Source organism: Corvus hawaiiensis, chromosome 7, assembly GCF_020740725.1.
Source record: "Corvus hawaiiensis isolate bCorHaw1 chromosome 7, bCorHaw1.pri.cur, whole genome shotgun sequence".
Lineage (NCBI taxonomy): Eukaryota > Metazoa > Chordata > Aves > Passeriformes > Corvidae > Corvus > Corvus hawaiiensis.
Window position 1 is genome coordinate 2,941,524 of NC_063219.1, and position 20,525 is coordinate 2,962,048.

General features: G+C 48.1%; 1 protein-coding gene across 1 annotated transcript; it reads right to left on the reverse strand.

Annotated features, from left to right (window-relative positions):
• On the reverse strand, positions 1-20,070 carry ATIC (5-aminoimidazole-4-carboxamide ribonucleotide formyltransferase/IMP cyclohydrolase). The gene is made up of 16 exons (XM_048310346.1): positions 19,963-20,070; positions 19,378-19,504; positions 18,127-18,203; positions 17,040-17,106; positions 14,662-14,750; positions 13,197-13,348; positions 12,909-13,065; positions 11,525-11,650; positions 11,325-11,432; positions 9,994-10,079; positions 8,777-8,866; positions 7,701-7,829; positions 6,683-6,775; positions 1,776-1,958; positions 766-921; positions 1-322 (listed from the first exon to the last, which is right to left on the reverse strand). The coding sequence occupies exons 1-16, from the start codon at positions 19,982-19,984 to the stop codon at positions 203-205; spliced, it is 1,782 nt and encodes a 593-aa protein (XP_048166303.1). The 5' UTR covers positions 19,985-20,070; the 3' UTR covers positions 1-202.
• Positions 20,071-20,525: the final 455 nt, after the last annotated feature.

A 20,525-nucleotide genomic window follows, 5' to 3' on the forward strand; every position in this document is an offset into this window, starting at 1 on the left:
TAGCTAACAACTGTATGTTTATTTGTAAAAGACACTGATTTTCTACACTGGCAGCCAACTTGTGCCACATCCTTCTCCCTTAACATGGGGGAAGGCCTCTTCACAGTGACCAGCTCTTGCTAAGCACAGGCTGCAGGAGCCTCCCAGTTCCACCAGTGACATTCTGGTCCTGGCTGCTGGTGAGGCTGTGCCCAGAGAGGGCTCAGTGGTGGAAGAGCCGGAGGTTGGTGTGGATGAGGGTGATCCCCAGCTCGTTGCAGGCCTCGATCACGACGTCATCGGCAGCCGAGCCCGAAGGGGCAGCGATGAACTGCACTCCACTCTGCACACACAGGGGGGAGTGGAAGGATCAGAGGATGGAAAACCAAAATCCCCCTTGGAAGGAGTTGGCAGTCCTAGTCCTATATCCACATCCCACTGAATGAAGGCTTCCATCCCCAAAGCTGCTCCTCAGGGGAGCAGGAAGTTCTCCCTGCTGCTCAGAAATAACCCTAAAATGGTTTCTCTGGAAGTGACAGGCCTTGGCTTGATATTCCTAAATTGTTTAATAAACTTTAATCCCCTATTCATCCCAAATCTACAAACTGAGCAATGACTGGATAATTACTGTCCATGTGAGACCAGTAACCATCAGCAACATCCTTCCCAGGATCTGCTATCCTAGTGCAGGGATTTTGCTCAGCAGTGCACACAAAATGAAAAGCTCAAGCTGCACAGACACTCCCCTGGAGCCACCCCAACCTCCTGGCCCTGCCATGACCTTACCCGCTTGGCTCTGTCAACGTTATCCCTAAAAGGGAAGAAGGCATCGGAGCTGAGGGACACAGCAGACAGCTTGGCAATCCACTGCTTCTTCTCTGCTTCTGTCAGCTGCTTGGGCACCTCTTCAAACAGGGCCTGCCACTTCACCAGGTCCTCATCCTGCAGGCACAAAAAGCCAGCTCAGCCCCAGAGCACACGGCTCCATCCCAGCCAGGGGGATGAGTGATGGCATCCCTCTGACACTGGGCTTTCTGCTGCTGGGAACTTCATACCAGGGCGTTTAAAACACACCACCACCATCAGCTCTTCTTGCATCCTTTTAACTCCTTCCTTCTCCTCACCACAAGGGCTTGAAGGATTCCTTCTCTCCCTCAATTCCAAGATGCTCTGCCTGCAGTGTGCTGCTCCATAAATGCCAGTAGGCATCTGGTAGATGACTTTACCCATGACCAATGGCAGCTCAGTTTATGATTCACCTTCTTAAACAGCAACTGCTCCAGTTCTTACCCCCTTATACAAGCAACTGCTCACGAGGTGATTCACAAGGTCCCTAATCCAGCTCTTGGCTTTTGATACTTAAAAAGGACATACTATTTTGTTGTCTCACTGTGGCCTGTAACAGGGAGGTCAGAAGGATTCTGAGGATCTGAAATGCCACACAAACAAACAGCTCTGTGTGAGAAGGTGCCACTGACAGGACAGGGAGAACTGGAACATCAGCTGGAGCTTTAATCCATCCTCACTGCTGGGAAGAACCAGGAGCTGAAGCCAAGCTGCTCACTGAGGCACAGGGCAGGTTCCAGCTCCCAGGGCTGTGGGTGCAGTGTTGGAGGGGCAAATCAGGACACTTTGCCACAGGGCCAGTAAATGACCCTGGGGGATCACCACCCAGGACCCAGGATCCCCCAGCTCTTTGGGGTCACCCATTGCAACACTCACACCAGGTGTAAGTCCTGCACAAAGACCTCGTCTGGCAGAGCTGTGCTGCAGGGGGAGCTGTGAGCAGCCCTCACCTCTCCGATGGTGTCGGTGACGTACTGATCGATGGCGTTGGAGATCTCGGCCCGCTTCACGCCTGCCTTGAACTTCATGGACAGCACATGGGGGTGGTGCCGCAGCCACCAGTTGTTGGCCTTGTCCCCAGCCAGGCGCGTGCAGTGGATCCGGGACTGCTGCCCCGCGCCGATGCCGATGACCTGGAGCACAGGGGTACCAAGCACAATCTGAGATCACCACCACAGCTGCATTCCAGACAAGCCCTTAAGAACGGCCTCCCACAATTTAGCTGCTCCTCACCCATGCAGCTAAAGAGAGTAGGTAATGAGCAGGGAAAACTTGGGAAATGCCTGCATCCCTGATGCTGTAAATTGGTTACAGGGCCAGCTGTCTGCACTGCTAACTTCCACAGCTCTGCTGAGCTGACAGTCACGCTCGAAACACGTATGTTCTTTCACCCTTCTAAATAACACAGCCCCAGCCATCAGAGTCAAACCCTTAACCTCAGGAGAGTGATACAGTTACGGCTTTTAAGGCAAAACAAAATCCTGCAGGTCACAGAAACAAATGTGACTGCCAAGAGCTGGCTGGCTTCCTGCCCCTTCTGGAAAAGGGCACTTCAGTCAGAGCATTAATGTCTGAGCCCAGGTCACCCAAACACCATCATCTCTCTGCTGAGTCAGGCACACACAGCTTAACCACATCAGCTGAGAGGTGCAGTTCATCTGGCAAGGCTGATAAGAAAGTAACCCCACTGCTCACTCAGGAATGCTGGTCAGTGGCACCATTACATCCCATGAATTGTCAAGGCCCTGGAGCCACCACACATCTCCTGTGCTGCCATCTGCCAGAATCCAGGCTTTTTGAGATAGCTGCTGCTAACCCTCTTTAATAACACTTGTGCTTGATCTCTAACAGATAAGCAAAATCCACACAGTGGTTTTATCTCGAGGAAGCTGCTAGGAAAATACAGCACTTGCTCAGCTCAGCCACCAGGGATGGCAGACCTGGGCTGGTAACTTTTGTCCATCCTGTGGGTCCCGCTTCCATTTCAATCTGGAGATCTGACAGGAAACAAAGTCTCTCCCAATCATTTCCTGCTCAGCCACATCTGAGCTGTTCCCCAGACTGTTCTCCAGGGACACAGTGCTGAGGCTCGAGGTGCTGGCCAGTGCCTCCGAGTTCCCAACGCAGACTGGGACAGATGGTAAAGCCGTAAGTCAGAGGCTGCCCTCAAAGGAATGAGTCATTTGTCTTCCCATTCATCAAGATACAGTGACTTCACCTCTTACCAGAACCATAAAACATTCTGCTGGATCCTGTTCCCCCAAGGAGCAAATGAAAGGCTTGGGCTGCCATCAGATATGATCTGCTCAGCCATAACTGAAGTCATCAGTGCGTAAGAAACCCACAGGGATATTGGTGGTAGCACAAACACTGAACAGATGCAAAGTTTCTTATGGTTTAGTGGCACCTTCCCCCCAACAAACACTGCTGATGCCCAGCCTCTGCTCCCAACACACCCACTTAGAACTCGCAGGGGACCCTGGACCCTGAAGGAGCTCAGCTGCACACTGGTGTGTTATCACTTCCACAGGGGTTTATCCTCCCTCCCTGCACAAAGGAGAGGGCTGGCTGTGTCCCACAGCACACCAGGAACGGCCACCCAGCCCTTCAGAGTGGGACTAGCAAAGCCAGGCTAAGGCAGGAATTTTTAGCTGGGGATGCAGATGATGTGGAGTACCGGACTGGCTGCTGCTAAGCAGGGGCCAAAATACCATAAAACATTCCCAAGTTTCTGACATTTGGGATGTTCTGTGCCCTTTCCCAGCCAGAACAGTGCCTCATCTTTATTACACCCCTGTGAGCTGTGGCCTGGCACTCCTTGATAGAATAGGGTGTTCTGCTACCTGTCAGCACCCAAGAACCTTTCTGAAAGAGCCTTTTCCTTTCCTCTGTGAACCACTCAAAATATTTCACTTTTTTTGTGACCTACATTTTGTCAAGAGATTAATAACTAAATTGTGGCTTGTATTCAACAACTCCAAAATGGCAGGGACTTTGTACTTCAGTTGATCAAAGTGATGCAGCCTGTACCATCTTCACAAGCATCCCCAAATCTACAGAGATTTATCTGCAACACAGGTTCAAGCCATTGTTTTGCCTTTCTTAAAACCACAGGTTTTGATGGAATGCTGCTGGGGAAGATTTCCTCAGTCCAGCCTGGAATTTCTGGTCTAGAGATAAAAAAATGAGTAGGTTGAGCTTCTGCTTAATGCAGCCTCTAGACCTGTACCTGACTCTCCCCTCACACTGGCCTGTACCTATTCTCTGCCTTTTTCACTTTATAGAATCCTTCTTCCTACACCTCATCTCTCCCTGCCCCACATGGTGCCCTTCCCCCATACAAAAACACAGCTGAAACCTCAAAATCCTCCACAAAGGAGCCATTCCCCCTTTTCCTACACAAAAATTAATTATGTTTCTTTCAGAGTTTAATCTCCTGGGAATCCAAAAGTGCTTAAGCAGAGCCTATTAAGTGTGAGCAGTGAAAGGAGACAGCAGCACAGGGTGAGTAGAAAAAAAAAAATCTAACACTAAATAGAAAAAAGATAGGGTGAAAATTAAGAACTACTTGAATAAAACACTTTGCTTCATAGGAGAGTCAAACACACTCCATAGCTGGAATGCTGTGCAACAGCACAGAGTGGATGAGATGGATAATGCCCAAAGGATTCTTGCAAAACAATCCAGACTGCTCTGGGTTTACTCAGATTTACCCTGGATAATGAATGAAAATAAAAACCCTAAAGACACTTGGAAATATAAAAATCTAATAAAGGACTTGACCATTGGGAAGACAAACAAAACAGTGAAGTCACTGGGAAAGCATAAGGTAAATTAACAGGTTTGTTTTATGCTACCGTACAGAGAATAAAGAAAGAATAATTTTAAATTGCTAATTTAAAACATGATGGTGTCATTAAAGCAAGTGTAAATCAGCGTGGTACAAGCTGAAAGTCAGCCAGAACAAGTGGAAGTGTTTATTGCAATTAGTGGCAGCTGGTTCCCTGCAAATTAAGTGACACTCAGGTCCAGAAATGCTTCCCACTCCACACTTTCCTAGGATGTAGTAACGCAGCTACCTCACTGGAGGGGCTGATCCACTCCTGAAGCCAGTGGAGCCAAGCTGTTAAACATTCTGGAGGTCTCATACACCAGAGTTTTCCTAGGCATCCCCATTTCCTAGGGATGCTGTGAGGCTGAAATAAGCCCTGGAAAACCAAAAGCAATGGGACTGAAAGCAAGGTGGACTTTGCCAGACTTGGCTCACGTAACCCAAACCAGGTCAGATCCTTGGAAGAGCATTTGAAGTGTAACAATGTGGAAGCTGCTTTCCATAATGTATTTGATTAAAATCTGCAAGCCACCCCTGCAGCCCAGCCAGCTGAACCCCTGCCTGCCCAGGCTGCTTCTCCCTGCTCCCTCCTGCCCTCTCCCTTCCATGTGGTACATCCATTACCACACACACTCTGGAAACATCTGCAGCACCACGCTCAGCCCAGACTTGCAAAAGCACAGGGGAAATTGGAGATGGCTGCTGTGATGAGGGAAAAGGAGCAAAGACAGCGACACCTTTGTTCTGGGGGTATGAGATCTAACGCTGCTGAGTGCAGAGAATCATTTAAAAGAAAAAAAAAAAAAAACAACATAAAGCAGAATAAAAGACAAATGCTGGCTCTCCAAAGACATATTCTGAGGAACCACACAGCCCCAGGAAGTCCTGTGAGACAGCCCTGCAGCATTTTCAGGCTGTACCAACAACCTGACAAAAACAGATCCGTGCCAATGCAAGGAGAGCACTGCAGCTCAATCTCAGTCTCCGCCTGTAGGGTTCACTCTTTGCTCCATTTTGCTGATTTATGATTTACTACAGCTCAAAAACACTCTTTGTCTTTTTCTTCCGTATTTTTTTTTAAATAATCCATGTCTACTGAAAAACGTCCATGCTAAACAGCACCATTACAAGAATGATCCGCTGAGTAAAAATACAATTTCTATTACATTTACACCAACTTCTAGACAGCTGATTTGGGCCAAATGCCTGGTGATCACTTGGAAAGAAAGGATTTTTTTAAAATTCAAGAATCAAACTGAAAGAGGGGAAATTTAGGTTAGATACTAGAAAGAAATTCTTCCATGTGTGGGTGGGCGAGGCCCTGGCACAGGTTGCCCAGAGAAGCTTTGGCTGCCCCATCCCTGGAAGTGTCCAAGGCCAGGTTGGAGCAACCTGGGCCACTGGAAGGTGTCCCTGCCCATGGCAGGGGGTGGGATGAGATGGGCTTTAAGGTCCTTTCCAACCCAAACCACTCTGTGGCCGTATGATTCATCATCTCAATTACACATTTGGTAATACCCCTATAAATTCCAGCATCCATCATCAGTTTTTTTAAAAAAACATAATCAGGAAGAACAGAAGATTTTTATTGCCCTGGAGGTGTGAAAAAAAGAAAGCATATCTCATCTTTCTATGTAAAAAGTGAAAATAAAGAAGCATTTGGACAGTCAGAATCCAGCTGTGAAATCTACTGTAATTTCCTAAGGCTCTACACTGACTACAAGACTCCCTGAGAAAAATGATGTGAAAGAACAGAGTAGTTAGAAAGAAATTACTGAAGGCCATAGTGCAGAAGCACATAAGAGCTTTTCCATCCCCACCAATGCAAGAGCCAGCCCTGCCATTACCATGAAAAAATGACAGCAAGGTTTTGAAGCAGCCTCTTGAGGAACAACTGTTCTGCACAGCGCTGTCCAGGGCAGCTCCTCCGGCCCTGTGCAGCAGCTCCCTGTGTGCTGGAGGCTTTTGCAGGCCGGCCAGGGCAGCCTGTGAGCAGTGGGGTGGGGAAAGCCCTGCTGCAGTTACCTGCCCGTCCTTGGCGTAGCAGACCGAGTTGGACTGGGTGTATTTGACAGCGATGCTGGCCACAATCAGGTCTCGGACAGCAGCCTCGGGCAGCTGGAACAGAACACCACTGTCAACACCACCCTGACACCCAGGAGCAGCCATGCTACACCCCAGCCCTCACAGTTACTGAATCAGACACAGGCAGAACAAGGTAGCTAAAAATACCCTGGATTGTTCAATTACCAGCAAATTTTGTTTAGATTAAAACCCATAAATGATTGGTTTGGCAGCTGATCTCCCAACTCTCAGGGGTGAGACTCAATCTCACCAGGTTCTATCACTGGCCTTAAGCCTGAAAACTCCTCTGCATTTACTGTCATCAGATGTGCTCATAGGCAAACACCAGGACCACAGCAATTAGAACAGCTCCCAAAATCTGTATTATTTTTAAGTTCCATTCCTAATTTATGAAAACAGTTTTTATTACCTCAATGTCTGAACTTGCTTCTGAGCCCATGACTAATCATGTGCTCATTAACATCTGTTTTTTTAATGAGAACAAGATCAGAGACAAACAAATCACTGAAAACTTTCTGGTGATGTGGGCTCCAATTGCTGAGCAATAACAGCCAGGCCAGAGTTTAAACAACACAGTGCACACAAAAGGGTGATGTAAACGAACAGTCAGGAGATGTGATGGATCCCTGGCACATGGCTGTCTCACCATAAAAAATTGCACACAGTAGCTTCTTGTTTACAGAGAGTATTTACAAATATTGTGGTAGTCTGAAATAATGGGAAAGGTCCAGCTCCTCTTTGATTCCTCCAAGGAATCTAAACCAAGGAAAGCTATCTTGATTTACCCAAGTATATTAGGTCCAGAAAGTCCGCTGCATTGTTTGGTAAGAGCCAGTTAAATCTCATTAAAAAATTTTAGGAGCTCTTAAAATTGCCCAGTGGTGACCTCCTTGATGAAGGCACAGCAGCAGTTCATTCATTCCACGTGTGTTTAAGCACATTTATCTCCCAAACTCACATTTTTATTCTTGGTGACGATGTTCTTGAACAGCAACCGGTCGATGACCGCGTTGTTCCTCTTCTGCATCAGGTTCAGCCCATAGAGGGTTCGAACCTCCAGGTCATCGGGCTCATAGTGGGGATCCATCTGAAAGCCAAAGACAGGCCAATAAAGCACTTTCAGCCCAAAACCTACAGTCTTCCAGTTTTCACACAAAGGGGAAAAACACAAGAGTCTTCCAGCCTTCCAAAGGAAGGCAGAAATATTTGGAGCTGCTTCCTACATGCCTCAGGCTACAACTCCCACCCCTCTATGGCATTCAAGGGAACAGCGAATGTGATTATTTCCAGAGCTGCACTCTTGGGGCACATCTCCATCCAAGCTGGAAGCATAATTAACTTACACCAGCATAGGGATCAGGTTAACTGCAACTGTGACACTGCACTCAGGTCCACCCGTGCATGGCCTTTTTCAGAATTTTGGTGGCCCCAGCTGAGGTTTCAGACAGGAAACAACCCAGACTGAGGTGACCAGCTCTAAACAGGAGCATGCACATGCTTTTATGTGGTTTTCCTAATCCACTGAAATGTTTTAGGCCAACTTTCCTTAGCACTGCTCTGCATTCAGTCCTGAAGAGACAGGCTTCACCACTACGACCTCATCCTTGCAAAGTTAATTAATTCCAGAGGTAATCAGCTGCCAAGACTGTCTGCAATTTCATTCCTTCCTGCCTGAAGCTCCTGAGCCATCTTCTCCAGCTCCCCTGGCAGCTACACTACAATTGGAACTTCAGCTAAGCCTTGCATTTTCTTTCTGTGATGCTACCGTGAAGTTCTTTGCTCATTTCTCTCTCAGAGGCAGCAGAAATAGGACCTGACAGCAATCTGTGATCTATTAGTCCTGTTCACCAAAACTGGGTGATTTTGAAGTCCCAATCACTGCAGGAACTAGGAAGGAAACCTGACACTGACTTGGCCACATAATACTAATATTCCTTCACAAGCATGCTGGCTGCAGCATGTAAAGGTGCATCACCTCAGGTCCAAAGTGTCTGTGCTTCCAGCTTCATCCCTGACTGGAGCAGGGGTACAAACCTGGAGGACACAGTAAGCACCATTCTTCTTTTTGGAAAGGATTTTGAGAGCTTCTTCCTCATAGCCAGGAGCCACCACACCATCGGACACCTGCAACAAACAGATTTCAGCTTCCACAGGAGAAAAATGAAAGGGAGGCTAAGCCTGAAAGCTCCACTTGCCATTCCCAGAGAGGCACACACACCTCTCCTGGGGTCTGTATGCATCCTACAATAGCAAAAGCACTGTTACACTACGCGTTTCAGTCCTGGAAACAAAAACCAGCAGAGCACTGTGAGCTCCTGGCAGGGGTTAGTAAAAAGCACCCCACATCACTTCAAGCAGAACGGAACTAATAACTAATATCCTCCTCCGGGGGAAAACAGCTTGACCATGACATCCCCACTTCTCAGCCTCAACAGTAAACGTGCCTTAAAAACCAATAAATTCTTATTTCAACAGTGACACTCCTGAGGAGGTAAAACCATTGGCAAAAGAGCTGTTAAGAGCATGGAAACTGAGAGTTTATATTCATCAGTGCCATGAAGCGATACACAACTTTCACATTTGGGTCTTACAGTGTGGGTGAGATTTTTTCAGTTTTCAGCAGCACTGTAGCAAATGTTACCCTCACAAACCAACTGAATGTGCTCTTTCATTTGTTTGACATCATAAAATCACAGAATGGTTTGGTTTGGAAAACACCACCTCATTCCATCCTGCTGTGGACAGGGACATCTCCCACTAGACCAGGTTGCTCCAAACCCAAAACGTTCTGTGATTCCAAGTAAAAAGCACAGCCTGGGAAGTGGCTGACCCTACCTGTAACTGGTAGGTAGCAACCTGTGTCCAAATTTCTGCCTGGGGCAAAGGGCTGCCCATCAACATTCCAGCCCTTTACTTCTCCCATGACATCTGCTCAACCAGAAACTTTTGACAGCCTAACCAGGGTTTCTTTCCAGAGGTCTGCAATCATCTCGTGGAAAGCAGCACTGCCAGCTCTGCTATTTCACAGGCTCTAGCACACAGCCAGGTGTTAATAGGTAGGAAAAACAAATGCATCAAAAGACTGGTGTAAATTCTGCACTCCAGATCAGAGATTACACAAATCACAAAAACCAGTAAAAGTCTTCCAGGTAAAATAGGTTGATTTCCAGTGAAAAGGCTGCTACAAACCAATGGCTGCATCTAGAGTGATTGTCCTTGATACCCTAGAATGATTTTCTGCTGTCACTAACCTCTCTGGAGATGATCTTGGCAGTAGCCACGTCACAGGTATCAGACAGGGCAATGAAGTCACCGAAAGACGACATCCGATCAGCACCTGAAAAATCCAGACTTCACTCCTTTATCAAACTACAGCATCACACAAAGAAAACTCTTCACTCCTACAGTCCAGTCATTTGCTATGAGAGCTAAGAATTTAATCCCACCGCAAAAATAACAAAAAAAAAAAAGAGGCCATAAAAGCAAGAAGGATGAAAAATCCTACCTCAAACACATGGACCTTTAAATACTCCCATAGTTCAGATATTCTTCCTTCTTCACTGCCTCTGTCAAAGCTCTAACTCTCTAATGACTACCTCCAGCACTGCAAGCAGCTCAGCTGTACCCTTGGTGGCAAGAGGACAAGGAGAGGCAAGGATCACACAGAAAGATTTTAGATGGGAGACAGTTGGAAAAAGAGGAAATCTTTTAGATGGCTATGCTCCCACCTGGCTTTTCCTGCAAGAAAGCAGACCCAGAAATGTAGCAACTTTTTTCTTCTTCGTTTTTTTTTTTTTTAAATAAGTATTTTCTGTATTTAATGGCATGGCTAAGGTGAACTCAATTCCCATCACAAATGCTCCACTACTCAGCAAGGTCAATTCTTCTGTCCCTGCCATTCTAAGGGTTTATTTTTCTAGCAATCATGCAGTTGTTTTGTGACAGCAACACTCTAAGGTGGTCTGTGAAGAATGAATCCAAGCCAATGTGCTCCTTAGCAAGTTTGCCTTGTTTTCTATAATCTGTGCAGCTTTTCTAGGAATGCCATGGAAAATGAGAGATGTAACAAAGTATCTCAGCTAAGCAGAGGAAGCTGGTTTTGTCTACTTTTTTTAGCTTCTTTTGTGAGCTCTGCCATACAAAAGCATTAAAAAAAACCCCATCAAATACCAGACAGAAACATCTCTACTCCAGTTAAATATTCCTGAGCACGCCAATTATGAGTGTGCTACCAGCACCACTGCTCACCCAGATCCTTTAGTCAAAGTCCCACATATGTGTGTGTGTGTGTGTGTGTGTGTAAGCACACATTTAAACTTACAAATGTATCATCTTACAGGTCTTCCATATTCACCAAGGAACAGAATCCAAAGTGGTTTTAGGTCTTTGAAACAGTCAGTATACAAGGGCTGCTCTCTTGGAGAGCAGCTTTTGATAGGCAATCAGGCAGATCCTCATGGAGAAAAGCCCTCTGGAGGAGGAGTGTGGTGCAAAGGAAGAGCTGAGAATGCTGCTCAGGTGCTGAGCCCCGAGCTCAGCTCTTTGGACAGGTGGGTTTGCCACGGTTATTTGGAGCCCTCACCTCTGCTCCGAGCGTAGGCAGAGGCCAAGGGCGTCAGGGTCTTGTGGAAGTCGTGCACCATGCACACTTGGGCCTCCTCCTCGCTGAGCGGAACTCCAACAGCAGCACCTAGTGGGAAACACGAGCCAGGGCACTCAGGCTGCTGCTGCCTGCCCCAGGACCTGCCCACACAGCCGGGGGACGAGCACATCCCACCCTACCTGCGGGACTGACGTGCTTGAAGGAGGCTGCGGCTGGAATGCCCAGTGCCTGCTTGAGCTCCTTCACCAGCTGCCAGGCATTGAGGGCATCGCAGAGGTTGATGAACCCGGGAGAGCCATTCACCACTGCAAACACAGCATAGGGACACGTTAAAGTAGCCAAACCCTTCTCCCCAGAGCCTGGAGAGCCATTCACCACTGCAAACACAGCATGTGAACACGTTATAGCAGGCAAACCCCTCTCCCCAGAACCTGGAGAGCCAGCACAAAGGATTTCTCCCAGCAAGCACTCAAATCACTTTAAACTGTTCTTGTTCAATGACCCTGGCTCCTCAGCAACTGGTGGAGTGCCCAGAAATGCACACCAAGAGTAAAGGCCATTTAAAAGTCTGCTCTCAAAACGTTTTGCTCTGGCCCTGAAAGAAGAACTGCTCACACTGACATGGCAGCACTGCAAGCATTTCAGGAGACTGGAGGAGAAAAGACCACTTTAACAATAATCCAGGAGCAGTGAACATAGCATTGTTCTGCTGCCATACTGGGAGGCAGAGCTGCAAGCAAACCAACCTCCAGTGCAGGAATGGAAAAGCTTCCTAAGAGGTCCCAGAGTTGAAATGGGGAAAACGCTGCAACACAAAGCTACACTGCTTATTCAGCAGGACAATGCCTGCACACATTGAAAGCAGTCTCGAGAACAAGAGTAGCCAGACTTTCCCTCCAAAACAGGGGTTTCCCTCACTACTGTGGCAAGTGGCACACCCTGTAAAATGGCAGAGAGACACACCAGACCTGTCTCAAATTTGCAGGTGGGACTAGTATCCTTTCCTGCTGCCACCATCAGCAGAAGCAGCATTCTACAAAACCAAGGTAACAACCCCCTGCTCAAAACCATCAAAGAAAGAAAGACAAAAAAAAAGAACAAAACCAATTCAAACCTAGAGAAAAACAGCTTGATTTCTAGGCAGAGTAAACAGGGACACACAAAAAAAATGGGGAAGATACTAAACAAGGAAAAATGGCAAGTAGAAAAACATCTTAAAAGGATGACAAGGTTTTCCTTTGCAAAATCTGGATCTAATGTCAAGCAGAAAGTACACTACACAAATCTGTTCAAAGTATCTTGGACACACAATCCTACACTGACAGAGAACACAGAGCTGCAATTGGTCTTGTGGGGCTCAGCAGAGCAGCTTTCCTGTCTCACACAGCTCAACTTTTGAATTGCTAAGTTAGCGCCATTCAGTAATAAAGCAGCTGTGAAGGCACTGCTGGCCATTCCTTGACTAAAGTACACGACAGTCTTTCAGTTTCAAAGACATGTCCAACCACCTCCATTCCCAGCTATCCCAGAGCTCCCTCTTGGCCAGCACAGCTGAGGCCTCACCTGTCAGGGGCAGTTTGGGTCTCGTGGTGTAGAGCTGTGCAGGACTCTGATGAGGATTCATGCCGTACCTCAGGGGCAGCTGGGACACTCCCTTGCTGTACTCCTTCCTGAAATAGTCAGAGATGGCTGCATCGTACTGAGCAGTGTGGGTGAAGGCCTGGGGAAACAATGGGCAACACTTGTCAACTTAGAAACGTCAACTTACAGAGGATTTGGTGTTTAAAGAGGTAAAGAGCCAAAGGCACATGAGCCTGGCCCAGCCCTTCATGGCAGGAAAATGTGACCAACCTTCAGTGCCAGCAGGCGCCGGGTTTCCATGGCAGTGTCTTTGTCCCTCGATGCTGCCATCTCTTTAGCTATGGCAGCGTAGTCTGCAGGGTCACACACGACTGTCACACGGGCGTGGTTCTTGGCAGCTGCCCGCAGCAAGGCCACTCCCCCTGCAAGAGAGGGGCACAGGCGTGAAGCACTTCCCTCCTGGACACAGCACAATCAGGAGGCATGGCTGAGGCCAAGAAGAGACGTGCACCATCAATCCTTTGTGCCAGATGAATGTGTCCCCTCTCTCCAGCACAGAGAGGAGTGAGAATGCTCTTCAAAATGCCCAAGGCTGGTGAGTTTGACTCAATCTGCTGCTGAAGGTGCACACTGACTGGCCTTGGCAGAGCCAGGCAGAGCTGCAGGGGCGAGGAAACAGGATGTGGGTTGTGATGAGCAGGTGGGGGCAAGAATGTCTTCGAACAGCACAGCCACATCCCAAAGAGGATGGCTGTCCCCACACATGGCTTAACCACCATCCTCTGCACGCTGGGCCAGGCAGGGGTCTGCAGAAAGATTTGCTTTCATGCTGCCAAACAACAGAGGTTCCCAAATGTCTCTGCAAATAATAATGAGTCTTGCCCAGGTCCTCTGTGTGAGATAAAATGCCACACTTCTTCCTTCAGTCTGACTGCACTGCTATTGCAACTCCTTAAATCATACAAGATACTAGGCTGTTGCAAAGGAAAAGTAGAGGCTGGCACTGCTTCATGCAGAGCAAGCATTACTCCATAAAACATTTAATAGAGAGCTCTGCTGGGCATCATTTGGACTAAACTACTGCAAGAAAATCCAATCCCAATCCAACCGCATGGCACAAAACTGCACCTGTACTGTTCACAGGCTGCCAAGCAGAGATGCTGCAGTGAAGGAACAGCAAGCCTTTGAGGTTAATAAGTAGCAGCAAGAGAAAACATGCTAATGCAGGTGTCCATGCTTCCCAACTCAGGTCCTGAGGACACTCCCACATATTCAGACCAACCCCTTTCCTTGCAATGGCTTCCTGCAGTGAAGCTCTCAGCCATCCTCAGAGCACTTTCAGTGGCTCAGCTTTGCTCTGCAAAGTTCATGGTTTTTAAATTTCTATTACTCTGTCAGGCTGCAAAAGGGGTTTAGTCTGCTCTCCATGTTTCAGTAGGAAGCATGGTCCACTAGGCCTTTCCAAGCACAGCCCTCAGGCTCCTTTTGGGCAGTGCATGACTTCCCCCCATGCAGCACGCCTTGCCAGCCTGTTATTGCCATTTTAATTGCTTAAAAGCAACAAGGCTTACCCAACTATGCCTTCAGTCTGCTCCTTGCTGCTCCTGAGCTCTTGAGCAGACTTCCTTTATAGGTGTGCAAGGCCACCAAACAAAAAGAGAAGAACTGAGACCACTCAAGAGTTCAGAAGCATACAGTCTGTCTGGAAAGCAGATTTGCTCTCCCTTTAACTTACCAATATCAATCTTTTCCACTGCGTCCTGTACAGTCACACCAGGAGAAGATACAGTCTTCACAAAGGGGTACAGGTTGCACACTACAACTCTGAGAATTGAAGGGGAAAACTGGATTATTCAGGAAGAAATAAAAGGGCCAAACTGGACTTGGCAAGCCCAAGATATCACCAGTGATTTTATGGTCGTCTCTCAGATCAGGGACCAGCATAAAATCCTGTGGCCAAGAATGGTGCTCAGCCCAAGGGCAAGTGATGGTACAGTGCATTAGGACATGTAACTGAACTCTGTGTATCAAACCATGTCAGTACCACAGTTTACAGCAATCAGATTAAAGGAAGAGCTTCTTTAAATACATGTGCCTGAATATAAATGTTTAGTGATTTTAGTCCACACTTGAGCCATTTGAAAGGCCTTCAAAGTGGGCTCTCAGCAGTACTGCAAATGGGCATCCACCAATTCTCGTAAGAGAGTAAGCACCCCGGGAAGGTCCACAGCAAACAAAGTGCAATCAATCTAATTTTCCACAACTTTTCCAAGAGCAGAAAATGACCTACATGTCACCTTCTGGACTTTTAAAATACCAACAACATATGACACCTGAGTGTGCAGCCCAAATGCCATAAAGCTTCTGTAGCACATGAAAGCAGGGGAGAAAATCGACTTTTCTCTCTCAAGCCACAACTGGACCTTACTGGAATTAGTTTTTCCATCTGATCTAGAAGCAGGTCTGTATTCCAGCAAGCATGATGTAATAACTTGCCTGTCCCATCCTACCAGAGCCACAGGAACTGCAGTGAAAGGCAGGATTTGTTCTGACCTTCACAAACAGGGTTTTTAATCCAAGAGAATTCATTTACTCTCTTGATCTGAGTACATGAAGGTATCAAACTCCAAGGTGTGCTCAGTATGGCACGGAACTGCTGTGATGAGTACCCTTGCGTCCAAACTTACAACATTTCTTTGCTCCCACTCCATGTGAACTCCAGCAGAAGGGATGATAAGCTTCCAGTATGGCTTTCAAAACCCCTCATGTCTCTAAATTTCCTACAATGTCTTATTTTCTTTTCTGTTTCTCATGCCCCCTTCCCCCCAATCCATTCATGCTCCTGACCTGTTGCAAACCATCAGGAATCTGTGGACTTTAACACTGCTAATGCTTTTATCTGTGCAAACCAAGACAACCAATATCAGGCTTTCCTTCATTGACTTGGATATGCAAATTTTATGCAACTATGCAAAGACAGTCCTGCTGAGGATCAACTACTTCTGCTTTTTGCAAGAGAACCTGAATCCAAATTATCAGTCTGCATGCAAGTGCACAATAAGTCACTGATGTAAGGGCATGTTATTCCCCCTACAATTCAGCAGAGCCTGCTTTAATATGCAGCATGCTCTGAAGAGCCACCACTGCTGAGCCATCTAAGAGGATTCCTGTGGTTTTAAATTTCAGGTTTTCAAATTCAGCCCAGAAATCCATCCATCTGTTTTTAAAAGTAATTTTACAACTCCAGATGCATTCTGGCCCACAATCATACTGTACCTCCCACCCTGGGTACACCTACAATTTGCTACATCCAGCTCAGCCATTTGTTTCTGAACCAGGAGCTGCTCCCTGACATATAACTCGTTATTCACAAGCAGTAGTTGGATGTTAACACCAGTTAGTCACATACAGCCCCAAACTACCCTGTGTGACTGCACCAAGTAAACACATTCCAAAAAAACTGAAAAAAAAGAAATAAATCTTTGGTACATTAGTGCACAAAATGGGTTACTTCAGTTTCTGGGTGCAGCTCACTTGCTCCCAACACAGCTCGCAAAGTTTTAAGTTTTCTGTCTCTTATCTGTGTGTTTTCTGTCTGAACAAACGCCGTGTTCCTGACCTACTTTCCGTGTCTATTCTTTATTTATGTGTTGAAACTCAGTAAACATTATGCAAATATCAAAGGGTATATTTACTAAACAAGCATTTCAAAATCGGGAACTGCCATCTGATCAGACACGTGGAACCAACCTGAGGGAAGATGAGCCAGCTCCCAAAGTACTGAACTCAACTCTGCAACACATGTAACGTGGCCCTACACTGACTGCGTGTAACGTGTCAGAATTCCCAGGGAACCAGGAGAAATTCAGACCTCCGAGTCCCCAAAGTAACCTTCCCAGTTTAGTTTTCTCTTGCTCCAAATGGTGAAGAGGCGCCTGTAGAAAATTATACTTTTAAATACATTGCATGTCCTGCCAGGGCAAATAAAGGAGACTGCAGATCTGCTGGTGTGTAGATGTTACAATCCCTACTGCTCCCCTTTCTTGGTGTTGACTGGGCTCTAATTCTGGTTTTTGATCACTGATGGATTGCATCACATCCCCCAACATTTACCTTACAAGGCTGAAATCCTGTTTCTTCATATCAGCATTATCCTCTGGAATATTGCGAGCCAAGATGCCTAGTTACAAAAAACATCTTCATTAAAAAAGAACTAAATAACCAACAGGTTTTTAATTCAACATCTCCCTTCACACTGTGCTTTTTCCCTCAGAGATTTTCTATAGTAACATTTTCATTCTAGTTCAGACAGCACCCTCAGCCCCTGCTCCTTTATTCCACTCTAGGGAGTCTTTGGCTGTTCAAATTCCACACTAACAGGTGTTCTTCCCTGAAGGCCAAATCCTAGAGCATTCCAAGTACTGACCAGCAACCTCAACAATGTACTTTCTAAGCACTCAGTTGCTACCCTTAAAACACTGAAACCATCATTAAGGACTTCATGGGAGAGAAAAAGGGCACCTGCCCTTTGAGACAAGGGAAGCAAGAGAGAATGAGCAGTGCAGGTGGCTGGTGGGGTCTGGGAACTCAGAGAAACACGAGGGTGACAGGGTGGCACAGTGTAAGGAACAGCACAGTCCTGCGTTTAGGGTCATGGGAGATTGTCTCCAGCCCTCACATACGATGGGCAACAGGTTCCACGTGAGGTAACTCAAGCACAACAAGAGGAGATGAGAGAGCAGGTGGATTAATGTGCTGACAGACCACTGATCAGAGACCCTCCCTGCTGAAGAGGAGTCAGAGAACATCAGAGCATGCAGAAATCACCCCCAAAGCCTACGCTGTTGTGTTCCTTATGCTGCTCACCAGACCCACCCACAGGTTAAACCCCGTGGAGCTCCCTGCCCCAGCACGTCTGCAGCTGACTCTGCAAAGGCATTCACAGAGAAGCTCTGTTACTCATAGCCCCGGGGAGAGAGCTCTGCTAACTGTAGAGATGCCAGCATAGCAACAAGGAGGTAATTCAGCCACCCTGCACTTCTCCACCCCTTGGCTTTTCACCTCTCCTTCTGTTCCTGGAGTAAATCTGTTCTCATTACTCGGTTCTTCCACACAATCCTTAAAAAAGACATCTGTCAACTCCTCCTTCCCACCCTCCCTGCCCTCTTCTAGACTGAAAAATGTATTAGTAGAAACATACCAGCGTGGACTGCAGGATGAAGGGTTTTCACACGTCCACCCAGCATCTCAGGGAAGCCTGTCAGGTCCGAAACATCTCTGCCCAAGAAGAAAACAGCAGGGTAACAGATGTGCCACACTGACTTTATCTAGAGGTTGAATGACCCAAACCAAAAAAAGTGTATAAATTTCACTACAAAATCCACCTACGCCGAAGGGACAACAACATGCTTTTCCCATGAATGGAAACAGAGTTCATGGGTCACACCCAGCTAAGAAGTGCAGTTATTTCTTGAACACACTGGAATAACCAAGATAAACAAACCCCAAGTCAGAGTGGTTTGTAGAGAGAGAGAATGGAAGGCCGTGTGGAGGTGCTCTTCCTCCCAGCTTAGTTTCACTACTCCTTGTGACTGTTTAGGGTGGTAAATAACAATAATGAGGGAAGGCAAAATGTGAGCATCCTTTGCTTCAGGCTTCATTGACAGCACAGCCAAGGAAAGAAGTCGGAGAGACACAACCAAGTGCTGGGTAACAGTGAGCTCTGGGGGTGATGTAGATTTGTGCTGGTGTGTCCCAGGAGCCACCCACTGTGTTCACGGGGAGCAAAAATTGAGTCAGTCACCTGTCCTGCCAAATAATTGTCATTTCTTTCATCACTGCACTGAAACCCATTTTTATTTAGCCAGAGCTGTTTTTTAAATCACAGCATGGAAGAAACCAGAACAAATTTCCCCAGAACCATGGGCTAAAACAGCCAGTGACTGTACCTGACCTAACAGTGGATGCACAACACTTAAAGGCTCTATCTGCATTAAGTGATTGTGCTGGGAAAATTATTTGTGACCAATGACATCCAGTGAGCTTTAACATGCTCCTGACACATCAGTGCTGTCCCAGGACTAGGCAAAGATCAGATTTCACCTGGCTGTGAGGAGGTGCACTCAGGGCAGATTATGAACAGCAAGGTAACAGATTGCCCCATGGAAACAAAGCTGGCTCAAGGCAGACGAGGCATCCCAACAAAAAGCTCCAACACCTCTCTGCACAGTAACACTCCTCAGCTTCAGCCAACAGACCCCTGAATAAGAAGGTTCTGAAGTTTGCTTTGGGGCAGGGTTTTCTTTTTTTTTTTTTTTGTTTGTTTGTTTGGAAGGGAAGACTTACTTTCAGATCAGTTTTCAGCCACTTTTGCTCACAGAGAAAACAATTTAAGTAACCTCCGGGCCTAAACGAGCATTTTTGGTGGTGATGTACAGGGGAGTGTGTGTACCTGACAGGCAAGCCAGCATCCCTCAGCGACTTGGCTGTTCCTCCGGAGGCAATTAAACCCAGGCCAAGTGCATTCAGGCTCTTCGCAAATTCCACCAGGTTGGTCTTGTCAGAGACGCTGAGTAAAGCTGGCACACGGGAAGAGCACGAGTGTTTGGGTTTAAACAGTGGAACAGAGAAAACGACAGGATTAAGCGAGTGAAGCTTTTATAAGTTCCGTAGTTTAGCAGTGTATGCGGCGCCAGGCGCCTGAGGAGGGGAAGGGGAGCACCAGAGCCTCGCGCTTCTCCTCAGGCGAGGCCGCGGCCTCAGGGCGCCCAGCGCGGAGCCGCATCGCCTCAGCGCGCTCCCGCTCCCCGAGCCCGCAGCGGCCCGCCCCGGGAACACGGGACACCCGGCCCGGGGGGCACGGGCAGCGCCTGCCCGCCGCCGGCACACCGCGCGGGAACCGCCGCTCAGGCGCCTTCCGGGGCCGCCCTGCCGAGGCGAGCCGGCGGCCATTGCGGGGCCGGCGGCGGGGCAGCCCCCCACCCCTCACGGACACCCTCTGCGCGGCCATCGGCGGCCAGCGCCCGCCCCGCGTTACCGAGCTGCTGCCGCGCGGCCATGGCGCCGTCGGTGGGTGCAGGAGGGCGCGGAGGCACGGAAGGGACGATCGGCGGCGGCCCGGCGGGATTTGGGCGCACGGGGGCGGGAGCCGGAGGGGGCGGCCCGGGCGGGGCGGGGAATGGAGGGGGGCGGCGGTGCCCGGTTCGGGTGGCGGGCACGTGTATTTTGGGACACACGCGTGTCCTCGGGGTGCGATAGCGGGGTGCGATAGCGGGGTGCGATAGCGGGGTGCGATAGCGGGGTGCGATAGCGGGGTGCGGTGCCCTGGAGGGTGAGGATGGCCCGTGGTGTTGTGTGCGCCACGTGTGTGCGAGCGGGTGTTCCTGCTGCACATGTGCTCAGTGCGTGAGTGTGCGCGACATGGGTGCACCAAACATACAGACACGCGCACACACACACACACACACACACACACACACACACACACACATATATATATATGCACTGACATGGGTGCACCACCCACACGCAGAGGTACGTGTATGTGCCCAGACATGCGTGTGCACACATACAGAGTTTTCCGCGGTGGGAAACCCAGCT